The sequence below is a fragment of the Marmota flaviventris genome, chromosome 1 (genome assembly GCF_047511675.1).
Source record: "Marmota flaviventris isolate mMarFla1 chromosome 1, mMarFla1.hap1, whole genome shotgun sequence".
NCBI lineage: Eukaryota > Metazoa > Chordata > Mammalia > Rodentia > Sciuridae > Marmota > Marmota flaviventris.
In genome coordinates this window covers 51,510,399-51,527,928 of record NC_092498.1, presented here as the reverse complement: position 1 = coordinate 51,527,928, position 17,530 = coordinate 51,510,399, and the positions used below count along the sequence as shown (strand labels likewise).

Here is a 17,530-nt window from a genome sequence, read left to right as displayed (position 1 = left end):
ATTATTTTGAAAACTTGTACTCTAACAAAATAGAAAATGCTGAAGGCATCAACAAATTTTTAGAGTCATATAATTGGCACAAATTAAATCAGGATGATATACACAATTTAAACGGATCAATTTCAAGTGATGAAATAGCAGACACCATCAAAAGTCTAACAACAAAAGAAAGCCCATGACTGATGGATACATAGCCAAGTTCTACAAGACCTTTAAAGAAGAATCAATACAAATACTCTCAATTTATTTCAGGAAATAGAAAAAGAGGCAGAACTTCCAAACTCATTCTATGAGGCCAATATCACTCTGATTCCAAAACCAGGCAAAGACACATCAAAGAAAGAAAACTTCAGACCAATATCTCTAATGAACATAGATGCAAAAATTCTCAATAAAATTCTGGCAAATCGAATACAAAAACATATCAAAAAGATCATGCACCATGATCAAGTGGGATTCATCCCAGGGATGCAAGGTTGGTTCAACATATGGAAATCAATAAATGTAAATCATCACATCAATAGACTTAAAGATAAGAATCATACGATCATCTCAATAGACACAGAAAAAGTATTTGACAAAATACAGCACTGCTTTATGTTCAAAACACTAGAAAAACTAGGGATAACAGGAACATATCTCGACATCATAAAGGCTGTCTATGCTAAGCCCCATGTCAACATCATTCTAAATGAAGAAAAATTGAAGGCATTCCCTTTAAAAACAGGAACAAGATAGGGATTCCCTCTTTCACTGCTTCTATTTAATATAGTTCTTGAAACATTGGCCAGAGCAATTAGACAGACAAAAGAAATTTAAGGGATACACATAGGAAAAGAAGAACTCAAATTGGCACTATTTGTTGATGATATGATTCTATACCTGGAAGACTCTAAAAGTTCCACCAGAAAACTTCTAGTATTAGTAAATGAATTCAGCAAAGTAGCAGGATATAAAGTCAACATCCACAAATCAAAGACATTTCTGTATATCAGTGACAAATCCTCTGAAAGGGAAATGAGGAAAACTACCCCATTTTCAATAGCCTCAAAAAAAAATCAAATACTTTGGAATCAACTTAACAAAAGAGGTGAAGGATCTATATAAGGAAAATTACAGAACCCTAAGAAAGAAATCAAAGAAGACCTTAGAAGATGGAAAGATCTCCCTTGCTCTTGAATAGGCAGAATTAATATTATTAAAATGACCATACTTCCAAAAACACTATACAGATTTCCTGCAATTCCAATCAAAAGCCCAATGACATTTCTCATAGAAATAGAAAAAGCAATCATGAAATTTATCTGGAAAAATGAGAGACCCAGAATAACTAAAGCAATCCTTAGCAGAAAGAGTGAAGCAGGTGATATCACTATACCAGACCTTAAGATATACTACAGAGAAATAGTAACAAAAACAGCATGCTATTGGCACCAAAACAGACTGGTAGAGCCATGGTACAGAGTAGAGGACACAGAGACTAACCTACAAAACTACAATTATCTTATATTAGACAAAGGTGCCAATTACATGCATTGGAGAAAAGATAGCCTCTTCAAAAAATGGTGCTGGGAAAACTGGAAATCCATATGCAAAAAAAAATGAGATTAAACCCCTATCTCTCACCATGCACAAAAATCAACTCAAAATGGATCAAGGACTTAGGAATTCAACCAGACACCCTGCGTCTAATAGAAGAAAAAGTAGACCCTAATCTCCATCATGTAGGATTAGGCCCTAACTTCCTTAATAAGACTCCTGTGGCACAAGAATTAAAATCAAGAATCAATAAATGGGATGGACTCACACTAAAACGTTTCTTCTCAGCAAAAGAAACAATCTGTGAGGTGAATAGAGAGCCTACATCTTGGGAGCAAATCTTTACCCCTCACACATCAGATAGAGCACTAATCTCTAGAGTATATAAAGAACTCAAAAAGTGAAGCACCAAAAAAGCAAATATTCCAATCAATAATGGGCCAAGGACCTGAAGAGGCACTTCTCAGAAGATGATGTACAGTCAATCAACAAATACATGAAAAAACTGTTCATTATCACTAGCAATTAAAAAAATGCAAATCAAAACCACTGTAAGATTTCATCTCACTCCAGTCAGAATGGCAGATATTATGAAGACAAACAACAATAAGACAAACAACAATAAGGATGTGGGGAAGAAGGTACACTCATACACTGCTGATGGGACTGCAAATTGGTGCAGCCAATATGGAAATCAGTATGGAGATTTCTTGGAAAATTGGGAATGGAATCACCATTTGACCTATCCTTCTCCTCGGTATATATCCAAAGAACTTAAAAACAGCATACTACAGGGACACAGCCACATCAATGTTTATAGCAGCACAATTCACAATAACTAAACTGTGGAACCAATCTATATGCCCTTCAATAGATGAATAGATTAAAAATGTGCCATGTATATACACAATGGAATATTACTCAACAATAAAAGAGAATAAAATCATGGCATTTGCAGGTAAATGGATGGAGTTAGAGAAGATAATGCTAAGTGAAGTTAGCCAATCCCAAACAAACAATTGCAGAATGTTTTCTTTGATATAAGGAGGCTGATTCATTGTGGGATAGGGAATGGGAGCATGGGAGGAATCGATGTACTCTAGATAGGACAGAGGGGTTGGAGGGGAATGGAGGAGGTATGGGATTATCAATGATGGTGGAATGTGTTGATCACTATTATCCAAAGTACAGGTATGAAGACACAAATTGGTGTGAATATATTATGTATATAACCAGAGATATGAAAAATTGTGCTCTATATGTATAATAAGAATTGTAATACATTCTGCTGTCATATATATATACATATATTATATACATATATATGTAAAGAAGAAGAAAAAAGGAAATATGACTTGCTTATAGATATGTTATGGAATGCAAGAAGAAGTAAAGATGTCTTCAAGGTGGTTCAACCTGTGTCATAGTCAGTTAAGTCTGCTTATACCAAATAGAGTAGACTGGGTGGCTTAAACAAACATGTCTTATAATTCTGGTGGCTTGAAAGTCAAAGACCAAGGCAGTGACACAACTGGTATCTGGTGAGGGCCCTCTTCCTGGTTTGCAGATAGCAATCTTGTTTTTGTAACCTCACATGGAAAAGAGAGGGCTAGCTCCCTTCTTGTACTCTAATCTTATTCTGGAGTCTCTGCCATCATGACTTAACTGCCTCCTAAAAGTTTCACCTTTCAATATCATTATAGCAAGTCTTCAACATATGAATCTTGAGAAGGGAGATGGAGACAGCCTGAGTAATTACATGAAGGTCGTAACATTGATTGAGATGGAGAACACTACAAATGAGCAATTTTAGTGTTCATGAAATTAAGAGTTCTGTTTTGAACTTGGTATGGTTTGTGAGTTGGAGAGCTCTTCCAGTCCTCCAAGTGGAAATGTCTAGTATGTAGTTGAAGATAAAAGTCTGAAATCTATGAGAGATACAAATTTGGCAAGTATATATCTGGAACTGTGGATACAAAATTACGAAGGCATAAGCATATAACTGCACAGCAAGAGGTGAAGGACTGATTCACCAAAAGAATATAAACATGTAGCTGGACGGGGGGTGGACAAGAAGTACAGAATTTATTATATTGCCCCACTTGGTGTCAGTTTTTACTAATGGTAAAAAGTTCTAGCGATGGTGGGTATCTTATCTATGAATTACTTTGTATTCACCTGAAAGATGGCTGCTTTTATTGAGAGAAATAGAAAATCAAAAACTAAAAATTCATTAACCATAAGAAACCATAGGTTGATCTGCTAGCTCATATAACAAAAAGTTCAGAGGCAAAAGTTTCATAGTTAGTTGATTTAAGGGCTTACTGACCATCATATTATAGTTTTTTTATCTTTTTTTTTTTCTTTTTTACCTGGCGTTCCACTCATTCAACTATGGGACTGGCTTTATCTTCTTACTTTTGGTTTTGTTGTGGTTTCCTGGAGCAACTGGTGTACAGGTTTCCTCATTTCATACCAGGAAGAGGGGAAACTGATTTCCTATGATAGCTCCACGGGGGGTGGGGGGGGAAACTATCCTAGAAGTGCCAGAAAATATTTCCTTGCATCTGCAGTTGTTTTGGGTGCCCTGATCATCCCTAAATCGATAACTGTGACAAAGACAATAATTTTTTTCTGATGAAGGACAGATACTTCTGCATAAAGGATATTGAGCAGAAATGTAAAGAAAAGAAGCTATTCTAATAGTAGTAAAACCAAGATTACTATTTGGGGGTCTAATAAGAATTTGCAGATTACTTAGAGTAGGTAGAACATTCCTCATGGTCAGAAATACATGTCAAGACAAAATAAATTTCCTTTTTACAATTTCCCTTTAGTCAAATAAAGTTAGAAATTTATTAATAAACATGCTTCTAGACTTTGGAACTGTTTACAACATTTTAATGTAAAAATACATAAGAATGGTAACATATTTTTCTCCATCTGTTCTATTCCTTTGACATGTCAAGTTCTGATACCAAGTACAGGTTGAATATGCTCTATTTAAACTGAAATCTTCCAAAAATTATTGTATGGTAATCAATTTTGTTCTATTTTAGCCATAGGAAAGACTTCTTGAATTACTTTGTTACTACTGAGAATTAAATAAAACAGGAGAACACAAATGGTATTTCATTCTCTCATAAAACAGCTGTAACTATCATTCTAAAAACACAGTCTTTGAAGAGCAAGTTGTGTGGAGGAAAAATTAACATTTAGCCTTAAAAAGTCTATTGTTATTGCACACATGTTAACAAATGAATAACTACCTTCAATTTTCATCAACAGGACTCTCTATATTTTATTTCTCATTTCCTATAAAATATAAGATAATGTATAGATAGATTTCATTTAAAATAGGTTCTGACAAAGTTACAAAATGTTCTGAAGAAGTTACAAAATTCCATTCTGAATTAAAATGTATTTTGAATCTAAAGCAAATAGTTTCTATATATTCCAAATAATGCTAAACTTTAAAAGAAGGCAGACTCTTAGTCAGATTTGTCAGATTTTCATTATCTAAAGCTAGTGATTATAAAAGTTCTAAAATTGTGCCTTCATGTTTGTTAGTTTTCAGATATTATTTCTTTTTTTTCTTCATGTGTGTTTTGTGTGCTGCAAGAATTACACATGTATCAACCTGAACATAAACAAAACTTCTCACTGATTTTCTCAAATTTCTCACATATTCTCAAGAATTTTGTGAACTCAATAACTTTCCTAGTTTTTGGTTTTTAGTGTGTGAATGGGAATCAAAGAGTGACATCTCTCTTGAGTGATGCAAACCCTCTGGTTTTTCCCTGGTTCCATTTCAATTTCTCTCCTTTTTGTATTTACTCACATCTCTACAGAGAAACCTGAAGAACAAACATGATTTAGGCAACATGTTTTTCCCCCACACATAGGCACCTCATGGGGTTGGGAACTGAGTTTTTACTACAGGCAAGCTTCTCCAAGAATCTTTTTTCTGAATTAACACTCAAAAGAATTATCATTCAAAAGAATTTTCCTATTAGAGTTCTTTTTTTAAAAAAAATCTCAGTGTATATCTTTGGTGTAATTTAATATCTGTTGAGACAGTCTTTCACAAAGCTGTGCCTTTTGTACAGTGAGCCACAAAGTGCCACATGACATGGTCCAAACCTGAATGATCCATTCCTCTCCTCTGTAATGCAAGCTTTATTCCTTTTGCATAAATCACACTCCACACATTTGGATGCCCAGATGTGCTAACTTGACTTTTGGGCTTTCTTTTTCTTTCTTTCTTTCTTTCTTCCTTCTCTTTCTTCCTTCTCTTTCTCTCTTTCTTTTTTTCTATTTCCAGCCATTGACTTTTCCCTTGGCAAATGGCTTATTTCTTAGGATGCCTCTAAGGCATTTTCATTGCATTTGCTTTCATCCATTCCAAATCTCTAAGCCTCCACAGAAAGTGAGGCTGGAGCTCAGAAGACAGTGGGTGCACTTGATGCAAAATAATTCTCTGAGGCTGAGAAAAAAAGGAAACAGGGAGATCTTCAGCTCCAATGAGTATTGAAAATAGACTTCCTGTTTGAATATTCTAATTTGAAATGCTCTAATTTAAGGAGTCACTTATCTATATTAACAAAGGTAAACTTTGAATTTTGACTAACTTTATGACTATTGTCGTAATGAAACATCTTTCTTGTTTACCTGTAATTCACAAAATAGGGTCTTTGAACCATTAGTAGGCCATATGGATTCTCTATTATTCATTGCTTTTAAGCCACCTATTATACCTTTTTTGGCATAATAAGCAATTTTTCTACTTTTCATAGTATCCATAGCCTCACTGGTATCTATTAAAAAATCAGTGTCTTCCTTCCTAACAATTATACTGATAATTTTCAGGCACTGGTACATCGGAGATGATGAAATGTGTTGTCCACAGGACCTGTGGATCACTGGACAGATTGATTAACATATCATTAGGCATGATGTCTCAGTCAACCATTCATTTATCAATTACTTGCAGATCACTAAATGAACAAAAGAGCCCATGGAGCTTACATTCTAGTGTAAAATATAATTAAATATGTCATTTGTCATTTTTACAGTGTGTTAGAAGGTCGTTAGTGCTCTAGGGGAAAAAAAGAAAATGGCAGCAAATGTCTGGAGGGGTGTGTGTGTGTGTGTGTGTGTGTGTGCAATTTTAAATATAGTGCTCGGTTTGGATTCTTTGAGAAGGTTATTTTGATAAAATACTTGGAGTTGGAGGAATTAGTCAGAAAAGAGTGTTCTATTACTCTGTTGTGGACTCCTTATGAACAGCAAGGAATCCAGAGTAATCTGGAATAAACAGACATGAAGAGGCAAAGTTAGAAGGATAGCAGAGGGATTAGGGCATATATTGTCTTTTAGGCTATTTAGAAGACTTTGACTCTCAGAGCATTGTGGAGCTCTTGCAGTGTTTTGAGCAGAGGAGCAAATGATGCAACACAATGTCTTGACTGAGAATGCACCACTGGTTGTGTGTAGACAGGAAGTGGAGAATAAAAATCAAGGGAATCTTCTAGAATGGTATTGCAAAAATCCAGTCCAGAGAATATGGTGAGTTTGATCACAGTAGTGGTAGAGGTGATATGCAGTGGTATAATTCTGTACACATCTTTATAAGATAGATTTTGGAAAGTTCTAAGTGTTATTCACTATGACCCTATTGCTAACAAATAACAAAAATTAACAAATAAAAACTAATAAATACTGGTAAAATTCAAAAGGGTCACATGCAACCCAAGAGCAGGATATTTAGCTCCTTACTAAGAACTATGTCAGATACTAAGAACTCAGGAAACTACTCTGCCTTTTTCTTTGGGGCTTCATGGTGTTTGATTTTGTTTTTTTGTGTACTACTGATTATGTACCACCTTTTTTTACAGTTTACTTTTCTCTGACTTTTCTTGCTTTGTTGGACATTGACTACCCTAGCCTTCTGTTTATCCTTGAAATTCTAGTTTCAAGCTCCATTGACTTTATACAAATACCATCTTCTTAAGGGAAAGAATTTTACTGGCTCAGCTCAGGCAATAGATAGGCTGCCTCATGAGTTGAATGATCAAGTGATCACTCTGGTCGTCCTGGAATAGGATGAAATATACTACATTAATATGGTAGCATAGTGAAACTACTCTGTTGGGGGAGGAAAGATCTTAGAGAAGTGGAGGGTGATATGCATAAAAATCCAAAATGTACACTGGTTATCAGATAATCTATTTTTCTTTTTTTCGTACCAGGGATTGAACCCAGGGGTACTTAACCATTGAGCCACATACCCAGCCCATTTTTATATTTTATTAGAGACAGGGTCTGTCTCTGAGTTGCTTAGAGCCTTGCTAAGTTGCTGAGGTTGGATTTGAACTCCTGCCTCAGTCTCCAAACTTGCTAGGATTACAGGCATGTACCACTTCACAGATAATCTTTGAAGTAAAATGTATTTAGCTATACAATGTGTAGTCTTCAAAAAAACCATTTGAGCTTAGATATCTTTAGTTATGTGATGAAATAGTAAAATTTTTAATTTAAAGAAGAAAGCAATTAGTCACTCAAATCCTGCACTTGACAACATATTAATATTTTATAGACATTATTTTTATATTTTTGTATGAATAAAAAGAATTAAAATGAAGCTACTACACTACATGGATAAAATTCATTTTAAAGAAAGGAATGATAATATAAATTATACTTACAGAGTATTTACCTAAATTTTGCTTGAACTAAAAAAAAACTGAAGTAAAACTGAAGGGATTGTTACATTTCAGATAATCAGATAATGCATCCCCCTATACCACCCCCTTTCAAAATCCAGATACATAAATTCTTATAAGAATGCCTTGAGCAGAGAGAAAGGGAAATGGAAGAAAAAAAATATCTAGTCTTGCTTCAATGCTGAGATAAGCCTTGATCTTTCACAGGTTCTCAGGGAAATAGCTGAGTCTGAGTCCTGAGTGCATTCAGTGTGGGTTTTAGTGGCAGGTCATAAAATTCACTGATTTGCCTTTAAGGTTTTCTTTGTACTTTGAAGGAGGCAGATATATATCTAGAAAAATTAGATTATATGCCTTAGATTAGAAGAGATCCCCAATCTTTCTTTTTTCAGAAGCATTACAGTAATTATAACATTTATATGGAGTCTTAAATTCTTAGAAAGTTGGTTGATTGCCTAGAAAAATATATCATCTAAGCAGCCAACATTTAGAAGACATGGTGCCCTGCAAAAAAAGGCCCATAGATGTGTATCCCTATGGTGAACTGTGACATCAAACTTACATGTGACATGAAACTACCTGTAGAATCATCAAATAAACCTGCCTTTATGGAAATTTCTAAAAGGACTGGAAATGTCCTTTTGGCTTAGCAACAAAGAAGTCTTCAGTGTTCTTGTCAAGGTAAGCTAAGTTTCAGTGTAATGGGGTGAGGATGGGAGGGGAGAGAAGAGTGTAAGTTAGAGGTGAGGAAAGAAAAACAGTTTCCCTGAGCATTGTTCAAAGATTCGGCACCTATGATGCATCAGAAATTGCATAAGACCCACAGATATAATAGTAAACAATTCTTCCTGTTCTTAATAACCTTGGGATACTAAACTAAAGTTTTAAAATGCAGCTGGGAAAGAATGAGTAAGGAGAGAAATTTGAAAACATGTTGAGAGTATACTATTGTTGACAGAGGTCAGATGAAAGTGGTTGGGATACAAAGCTCAGGAGTAGGGATTCATTTAGGAAGGAGAAACAAGGATATGATCTGAGCCTATGGTTTTCCTCCAGTGGCAGCTCCTGAGCTGTCAGTTATTCCTCCTGGCTTAAGTATGTTATGTGAATCCAGATATGGGGAGGGAAAAGGGAAGATGGGCTTGTTTTGAATGCTTCCTGTTGAAAAAATAGGTACTTGACAACCAGTGAACTATTTCTTCCTGCAAATATCACCCAAAGCAGACATTTTAGTCCAAATCAGTCTTGAAAATATTTATGTAGTTCTTTATTACATTATGGTTTCACGTAAATCAAATGATTGAAAAACACTGGAAATTAGCGGATAATTCACATTTCACATTTTGTCTCATCATTGCATTGTAAACCAATGGCAAGTTTAAATCAAATTTGCCTGAAAATAGCATAACTCATTATGTCAATGCCTGAAACCTGCTATAAAAATTATCAAAGAACATTGTCATACTCGAAAATATTTCTCTGTAAAAATTGCATTCAGGAGCATACGTTTTCGGGTAAGAAATTTTAAAAGTTCAGCTCCCATGAGCTTACGATTCACCAAATGAAACGTCCACTCTTGCCCTGGTTTGGATGGCTTCTTATTGGATACAGGATTTAGGAATCACCTAGCCCACAGGATCCGCTCACCAGCTTTCTCCGGCGGAGAAGGCGGGAAATTGACGAGGGGTGGAGCAAGGAGGAGCGGCGAGAATTTGGATGGACATGAACAAACTGGGTGGGGCTTGTAGGCCCTCCCCCGCCCCTTTCCTTTACATATTTCAGAAAACCTCTAGGGCGCCTCAGGCCTGGGAACGGGCGCGGTTTGTCCTCCACCAGTGCTGGTTAGCCCCCTAGTGACCCCGTACGCACGCGCGAAGGCGGAGACGCCGGCGTGCGCGTGACGTCACGGACGCGCCGGTCTCTAAACTCTTCCTAGTTTTCTTTCTAGCTTGTGAGTGAGTGACTTTTTAAGTGGATTTGGAGTTTGCTGCGTCTGTGAGAGGTAGGTTGAACCTTGGATCAGCATTCTTTAGAGATTGATTTCGTTTAGATCCACATTGATGTAGTAATTTCGCGGAAACTCTCCTTATGTGTGTTTATGGTGAACCTGCTGTGCGCTGCATCTTGGCTGGTGTTTTGGGAGAAACCAACGTACAAGTCCTTGATCTAACGGAAATGAAGTGGCTTGGGCAAGGTTGGCGGGTACATGTTAAAGTTAAGTATCCATACTAGTCAGTGTTCCAGGTCAACATTTGAGAAATAGGATTTAACTGCCAGTCCGCAAGTTAACAGTTTATCTTTTCTTTGGATTATATAGGGGATGGAGGGTGGAGCAACAATAGATGCTTTGTTGCAGTTTGCCTACACAATATTACAATTGTCAGGAGTATTGAAAAACAAAAACCAAACTTTCAGCACCTCCTCCTCAATTGCTTTTACAGTTATACATTGGTGAAGTTTGTTAGTGAACTTCTGACACTTCTTAAAGCTAGCTTTTAGAGGTATTTTAAATGCAAACGCTAAATGGAAAAAAGAAATTGTCTCCATTCCTTAGAATGTTCTATATTGGTAATTATAATAAGGTTATAAAGTAATCCATCATTTTGCCACTCTTTCAACCCCAACAGCGATAAGTATCTTATTAAAAAAAATGAAAAGCCAAACAAGTCAAAGAGACTTATTTTTTGAGTATGTTTTGGATAAAACACTGGTCTTTGTGTCTTTAGCAGCAAGCTGTCAACTTCCCTAGTTGAATTTGCTTTGGATGTCATTGTGAAGCAGAATTGATATGCCACTTGAATTAATAAAGGAAGTCAGTGGGGTGCCTGAAGTTCAGCAGCTGAGTAAATTACACAAGGTAGATTTCAGATCTCTACAGCCAGGTTGTGATTATAGCAAGAAATATATTCAGGTAAGACGTTTCTTAACTCACAATGCTTTTTCTTTCTAAAGGGAATGAGAATTTTATGTTCATTTTCTTTATGAGAACTGTCTTAAGAATGGCTTTTATCTTTGTCTTAACAGTTGAGACTGAATAGTTCAACAAGTTCTGCATAATTATCCATAGCAAACTTTTAGAATTTTGTAATATATTGGAGTGGGTTTCTGAGATACATAGATGAATAAATATTGTGGGGAACTAAAGGTGATTGTATTTTTGAAGAGTTTGATAGGATTGCTCAATCTCTAATTCTTATTACTAAGTGTGGTAGTCATATGATGTGAACATGAGAGAGTTTTTGGTTTACATATGTTAGCAGGAAAGTTGAACTGGAATTTACAGGATGATAGATTCATTCTCTCTCTCTCTCTTTTTCTTTTGGGGAAAAGCTGTAATCATGTGCATGTTAAGGAATTTGGATGTTACCATAAAAGTATGAAGGCTCTCAGCAGGTGTTAAGCAGGAAAAATACATGATTCATTTTGCATTCAAATTATTCTACTTCCTGTGTGAAGAATATATTGTATTTTAAAAAATCAGAGGAAGGATATTTAGTAAGTGTCAGTTACAGTAATCTAGGTGATATTTGATAATAATCTGAGTGTTAGTGGGGATAATGGTAAGGAGATAAATGTGGAAAAAACAGCAATAAAATAATAACAAAAGTTAATATTTATTGAGCTCCTTTTGTCGGTGCGTTATGTATATTAATTCATTTAATCATCACTAAGACCAATGATATAGGCATAGGCACTATTAATCCTCATCTGTGTAGATGAAGATACTATATAATTAGTTTTACTGACTAGAGCAAGCTTCAAAGACTCTTACACCTGCATAAGCCCTTCTACCATGCTGTCAGAGGCATTAGAAATTATTTTACACATTGATATAGATTTTTAATTTGCCAAAATAAGTTGTTTTATCAGATGTTTAAGGCTACAATTTCTTTTCATCTCCTCCATCATATTTTCTCTTATACTAAATGTCATTGGAGCAACTAAGATTTTTTTTTTTTTCTTTTTTGACTCTAGCTATGGAGAAGTTGTCTTATAAAATATATTTAGTTTGGGTTTCTGGAGATGTATTTATGTGGTGTGTAGTCACTTTCGTGGATAGTCTCTGATATTGCTAGCCGGGAGTGAACCTGTTGTAGGGACAAACGAGGGAAGGCATCAAAGATAGCAGGAAACAGTTTTATTTGGCTTCAGCCAGGTTCAGAGGGCACAGCTTTTGCTATAATCAGTTAATCCCCTGAACCCTGAGTTCAGGGAGTTTCAGAATTTTATACCCAGCATGTAAGGGGAGGGGCTCAGAAGTTCACAATCTGCAAAAGTTCACTTAAAAGCAGCTTTTTCTTTCACTGTTCTGGGCAAGTTAACTCTTCAAGGACAACACCTGAGAAGGGGAGAGCTTCTTTTCCCCTTTCTTGTCTCCACCTGCCAGCTGTTACCATGGAGCCCATTTGTAACTTATCTTAAAAATGTAGACATCTCTGTGAAACCCCAGCTCAAGGCCAGAGGCCTTGTTTGCACATTTCTTCAAAGTACTATACTGGATATGTTTGTGAGTAAGGGGGTGTCCAGCACCTGGAGTGCTGGTATCTTCTCTGCCAGTGGCCAAATAAACAGGGTGACATGAAAATAGGAAGTTTGTCTACATTGGACTCTTTCTCAGAGACTCTTTTGCTGACAGTCCTAAAATCAGCCATGGTGGATAAAGGGGGTGCCACTTCAAACACAGGGTCTTGCATATGCCAGGCAAGTACTTTACCTCTGAGCTCCATCCACAGCCCTTTTGAAATTTTATTTTGGGACAGTGTCTCACCAAATTACCCAAGCTGGCCTACAACTTTCAATCCTCCTACTTCAGCTTCCCTCTGTGTGCCACCACACCTGAGGATAGACCCCTTACCTTTTTGCAAGGCTGTCCAGTGAGCCAGAGTATTATGGGAAATCACTCTTAACAACTTGCTCGTACTAAGAAAAAAAAAAAAAAAAGGAAGAAGAAGAAGGAGGAAGGTAATGGACCTGAAATTGTGTAAGGCTGTGAATATGTTCTGTCCCACTGAACCATGATACTTATGTATAGTTAGTGAAGGAAAAAGTAAATACTTAATCACGTAGATCCTGAGGCTAGTCTGAGGAGAAATGTTATGAATCTTACAATTTACGTATGAATGAAACTTAATAGGAGTTTTCTCAAACTTGATAACAGTTTTCTGTTCTTTAAATAGTCTATACTCTGTAGAAACCATATTTTAAAATTAACATGAAAAAATTATCAGAGTATATAACAAAAACAAAAAGTAAAGATATGTCACACAGTGTTAATTATAAATTAGGTTATTTTCCTGGAATTTTAAAATATTTGTATCACTTTTCTGCTTTATAGCTTATAATTTATTGTTCCTTTTTATTTTAAATGAATTTTGATGTGACGAAATGGATTGAGGAAAGATGGTAGTTAAAGAGGATATCAGATTGAAGAAAGCATTGATAATGTTAGACTAGGGATGTATCTGAATATGTTGTTGTTGATTTGTAATTATATTCTGCAAGATTATCAGATTTTTAAAAACTTTATTAAGACTTCTTTGTGGGCCTGCATATGGTCTCTAGAAAAATCTATTCTTTGTTGTCAAGTGTAGTATTCTATGAATGTCAGTTGTATAAAATTATGTGGTGGGTGTATTTGAGTCTTTCATATTCAAAGTGGCTTAATTTCTGCTTGTTCTGTAAATTACTAGGAGATGGTTGTTAAATTCAATTATGATTATGGATTTGTCTGTTTAGTTATGTGAGTATTCATATATTTTAAAACTTATTAAGTGCATAAATATTTAGCATTGTTGTGTCTTCATGATGGTTTGATCCTTTTATCATTATGAGATGTCCCTGTTTGATCTTTGCTAGCTCATTTTCTTTGATCTGTTTTGTCTGATGGTGACAAAGCCTTGCTAGCATTTTTATTTTTATGTTTTATATTTTATTTTTGTAATACTGGGGATTGAACCCAAGAGAATTTTACTTCTGAGCTACATCTTTAGGGTTTTTTTTTACTATTATTATTATTTTACTTTGAGACAGTGTTTAGATATGTTGCCCAGGTTGCCCTGAACTAGTGATCCTCATGCCTCAGCTTCCCAAATCACTGGTATTACAGGCATGTACCACCACACCTGGCCAAGCCTTGCCAAAGTTTTTATCTTTACTTTTTGGATGCTGTGTCTTTTTTCTTTTGTTTTCAGTTTTAATATTTTAACTAGATTATATTTTTTAATCCAGTATGACAATCTCACCATCTTATTGTGCTTTCCTCCTAGATTGGCGGGGTGTACTTTAGTAGATTCAGCTGGTGAGGAAACCCTTGTATTTTAACAGGGTGTTTTAGTTTGTTAGGGCTGTCATAACAAAATACTACAGACTGGGGTGCTTTGACATTTATCTTTTCATAATTTCTGTAGGAGAGAAGATCAAGATTAAGGTGTCTGCAGGTTTGGTTTCTTCTGATGCTTCTTTCCTTTGCTTATAGGTGTTTATCTTCTTACTGTATCTTTTTTCTTCTATGCATGTGTGAGCTCCTGGTGTCGCTTTGTGTATCCTATTCTCTTACATGGTCATTGATCACATCGGATCAGGGCCCACCCTAATGGCTTCTTTTTAACTAAATTACCTCCTTAAAAATCTCTAAATATAGTTACATTGTGGAGTACTGAGTGCTTCAACAGATAAATTTTAGGGTAACATGATTCAGTCCACAACATGGGGTATTACATTTTTATGTCTGTCTTCATTTTTATTCTGAAAGCAAACAGATTTCTAGAGTAGAGGCAGATTAATATTATTCTTGTACACCCTGTACCTCAGCTTATCTTAGCAATAACATTCAGGGCAATGTAATGAGCACCTGATGTCTTCCTACATATGTAAAGGGGATTTCTTGTACTGTAAGAAAGGATCCCATAGATCCTATGTAGAGTTTATGTAGGACAACTATTCAACTTCACTCTTCCGTGGTAGAGAAATATCATCTCCTTAATGTAAATATATCATTTGGAAGGAATATAAAGGAGTGGCCCCGGGTTTTATCTCCTGTTAAATGATGAACACATAACTTGGATGAAAGTCACTCTGAAGTCTCTTACTGGTCAGTTATCCTTTAACTTCCAAGCTTTTGTTCTTTAACTCAGGTTCCATTTATGTTTGCTCACTTCAGCTGAGGCAGTGTGAGATTTCATACCACCTTCCTTATGGAGTAACTCCCATTGTAGGTAAAGCTGTCAAGATAATATATAACTAAGGGCTATTGTATCAACCAAAGGAATTATATTAAATACTTAAATGTTTATAGACTACTTCTGGGTGCACATCACACTGTTTGTGTGGTTTTCTGTTTTTCACACAAGAAATACAATCTCAAGGGCACATTTTTCATCTCTGGAAACAAAATTACAATTGTTGGGAGCCCTTCCTAAAAGGACATAGATCAGTGTGAGTTGATAGGGTCCCTTATGAGGTCTGCCATTGGTAAGGCCTCTGGCCCCCAGTTCAGTCCCAGTAATTCAATTTAGATCTAGTTTCCAGAGACACTGCTTGAGGGCGGTCATTTAAATCTGTCCTGCCTGACCAGTTCATTTACCCTAAATGTAGAGAACTTTTGGAGCTATTCTCCATTGAAGGTGCAGGAGGTTGGCCATGCCAACCTCATTGTGAGAGCCCTGGGGTGGTGGATGATAATAGGGTCTATAGTTATTTTACTTGCAAATTTCCCAGCAGTTTGTGAAAGTAGCACTAGTTCATTCTCTTTTGGGTTGTGGGAAAGCTCTTTGAGTAGTTCTGACATAGGTCATTAATCTCCCCTTCCTTATACCTCTGGGGTCTTAGTATTCCCTTCCCAAGTCTAGCTAGTCCCAAGTGTTCATATCCCTTCCCTGGTTCCAGGGATCTCTCTCCAGGGTGCCAACTTTATGAAACCAGCTTGTCTCATTCCAGTAACTGAAACTCATAGTTTCTCTGATCATTCTCTTCTCTCACCCAGACCTTTCTTCTAGTTGGACCACATGTAAGAGGAACAAAGCCATTTGCTTTGATTAATCTCATGTAATCTTCTTGTGATTCCCTTGGTTGCTTTGTGTCTAAGACAGTGTTACTTCTTGCCTGTTTGTATGCCTCAAATATATTGTTGAAAGCCATGCATCTTATATAGGACTATGGAAATTGAAGCAGATAGTTTTATTCCTGAAACTGTATGTGGTGCATTAAACTAATCTAGTCAATAAGAGGGCTAAGTTTGTGATTTGTTGTTAGTATGGTTATTTCAGTGTGCTGTGGGCTGCAGATTAACTTTGTATGTAGGAAGAAGGCGGAATGGCCAGAGGGTTTTGCTCACTGTCTTCTTCATCTTTAGTTTTAGGTTTTTGCCTTGCTCTATTCTACAGATAAGGTCTCTCCATGCTGTAGTACTTCTCTCCTAGTTGTAGACAATGTTACCTTTTACTAGATATGTATTGGTCTTTGATGGGTGGATGCTTTCTGTTCTGATTAAGCCTATCTTGGCAGGCAGTGAAGAGTTCCTGGGTCTTGTGAGTGGGTCCTTCTCCATGATCTTGCCATGCCCCTAGATGCAGGTCTGGACCTTGTATGGGTATTACTGTTCCTGACCATCCGTTGCAGGAGTAGAAGTTTCTTTTTTCTTTTTTTTTCCCTCAGTAACTCCCTTCTACCTACAGTGAGTTTTCACCAAAGTTATTCCAGGTTTATTGCCCTTTTCCCAGCATTATCATGCTTTTCTTCTGAAAAAAAGGTTGATGAGAAAGATCCAAGCAGGGGTCCTCCAGTTCTTGTAGTAACTCCTATCACCCTTGCCCCACCTTTTGGTGTGAATCTTGTCAGTTCTGTGGAAAGAAACTTATAAGTGGATGTGAATTCCCTTGTGTTTGCAGCTCCCAGGGGCTCTGTTTGTGCTCACTAGCCTTTCTTGGTTTTTAACAGTTCATTAAAAAGGTCAGATGATTTTTTCTAACAGATAATCTGGCAGCATCTGCCCTGTAAGCAAGTGTTATAACACTTCCCAGATGAGAAAGTGTTGTCTGTCATCTCTCACTGAAAGAGCACTTTCTGTTTAGATTTCCTTAGTTGTTTGACATGTGACCTCAGCTCTTTAATGGGTCAAGAAAAAGTTTTGAAATTTGCAAATTGTTTATTTTTTGTTGTCAGTCTCTAGCTTTCTATCTCCAAAGCAGAACTATTTATCTTTACTTTTGAATCATTATGTATTCTTTTTTTTTAATTTTTAGATGTTGATGGACCTTTATTTTATTCAT

The 17,530-nt window shown here is 36.2% G+C and overlaps 1 protein-coding gene across 3 annotated transcripts in view; it reads left to right on the top strand.

Annotated features, from left to right (window-relative positions):
• The first annotated feature begins 10,172 nt into the window (after positions 1 to 10,172).
• The window catches only part of Pot1 (protection of telomeres 1), a 104,874-nt gene continuing 97,516 nt past the window's right edge, over positions 10,173 to 17,530 (top strand). For 2 of the 3 annotated variants that reach the window (XM_071612830.1, XM_071612828.1), the window contains exons 1-2: positions 10,173 to 10,266; positions 10,991 to 11,175. In XM_071612830.1, the coding sequence (XP_071468931.1) occupies positions 11,053 to 11,175 (123 nt within the window). In that variant the 5' untranslated portion in view covers positions 10,173 to 10,266; positions 10,991 to 11,052. The remainder of the gene's footprint in view (positions 10,267 to 10,990; positions 11,176 to 17,530) is intronic. The other variant, XM_071612829.1, reaches the window with a different exon arrangement.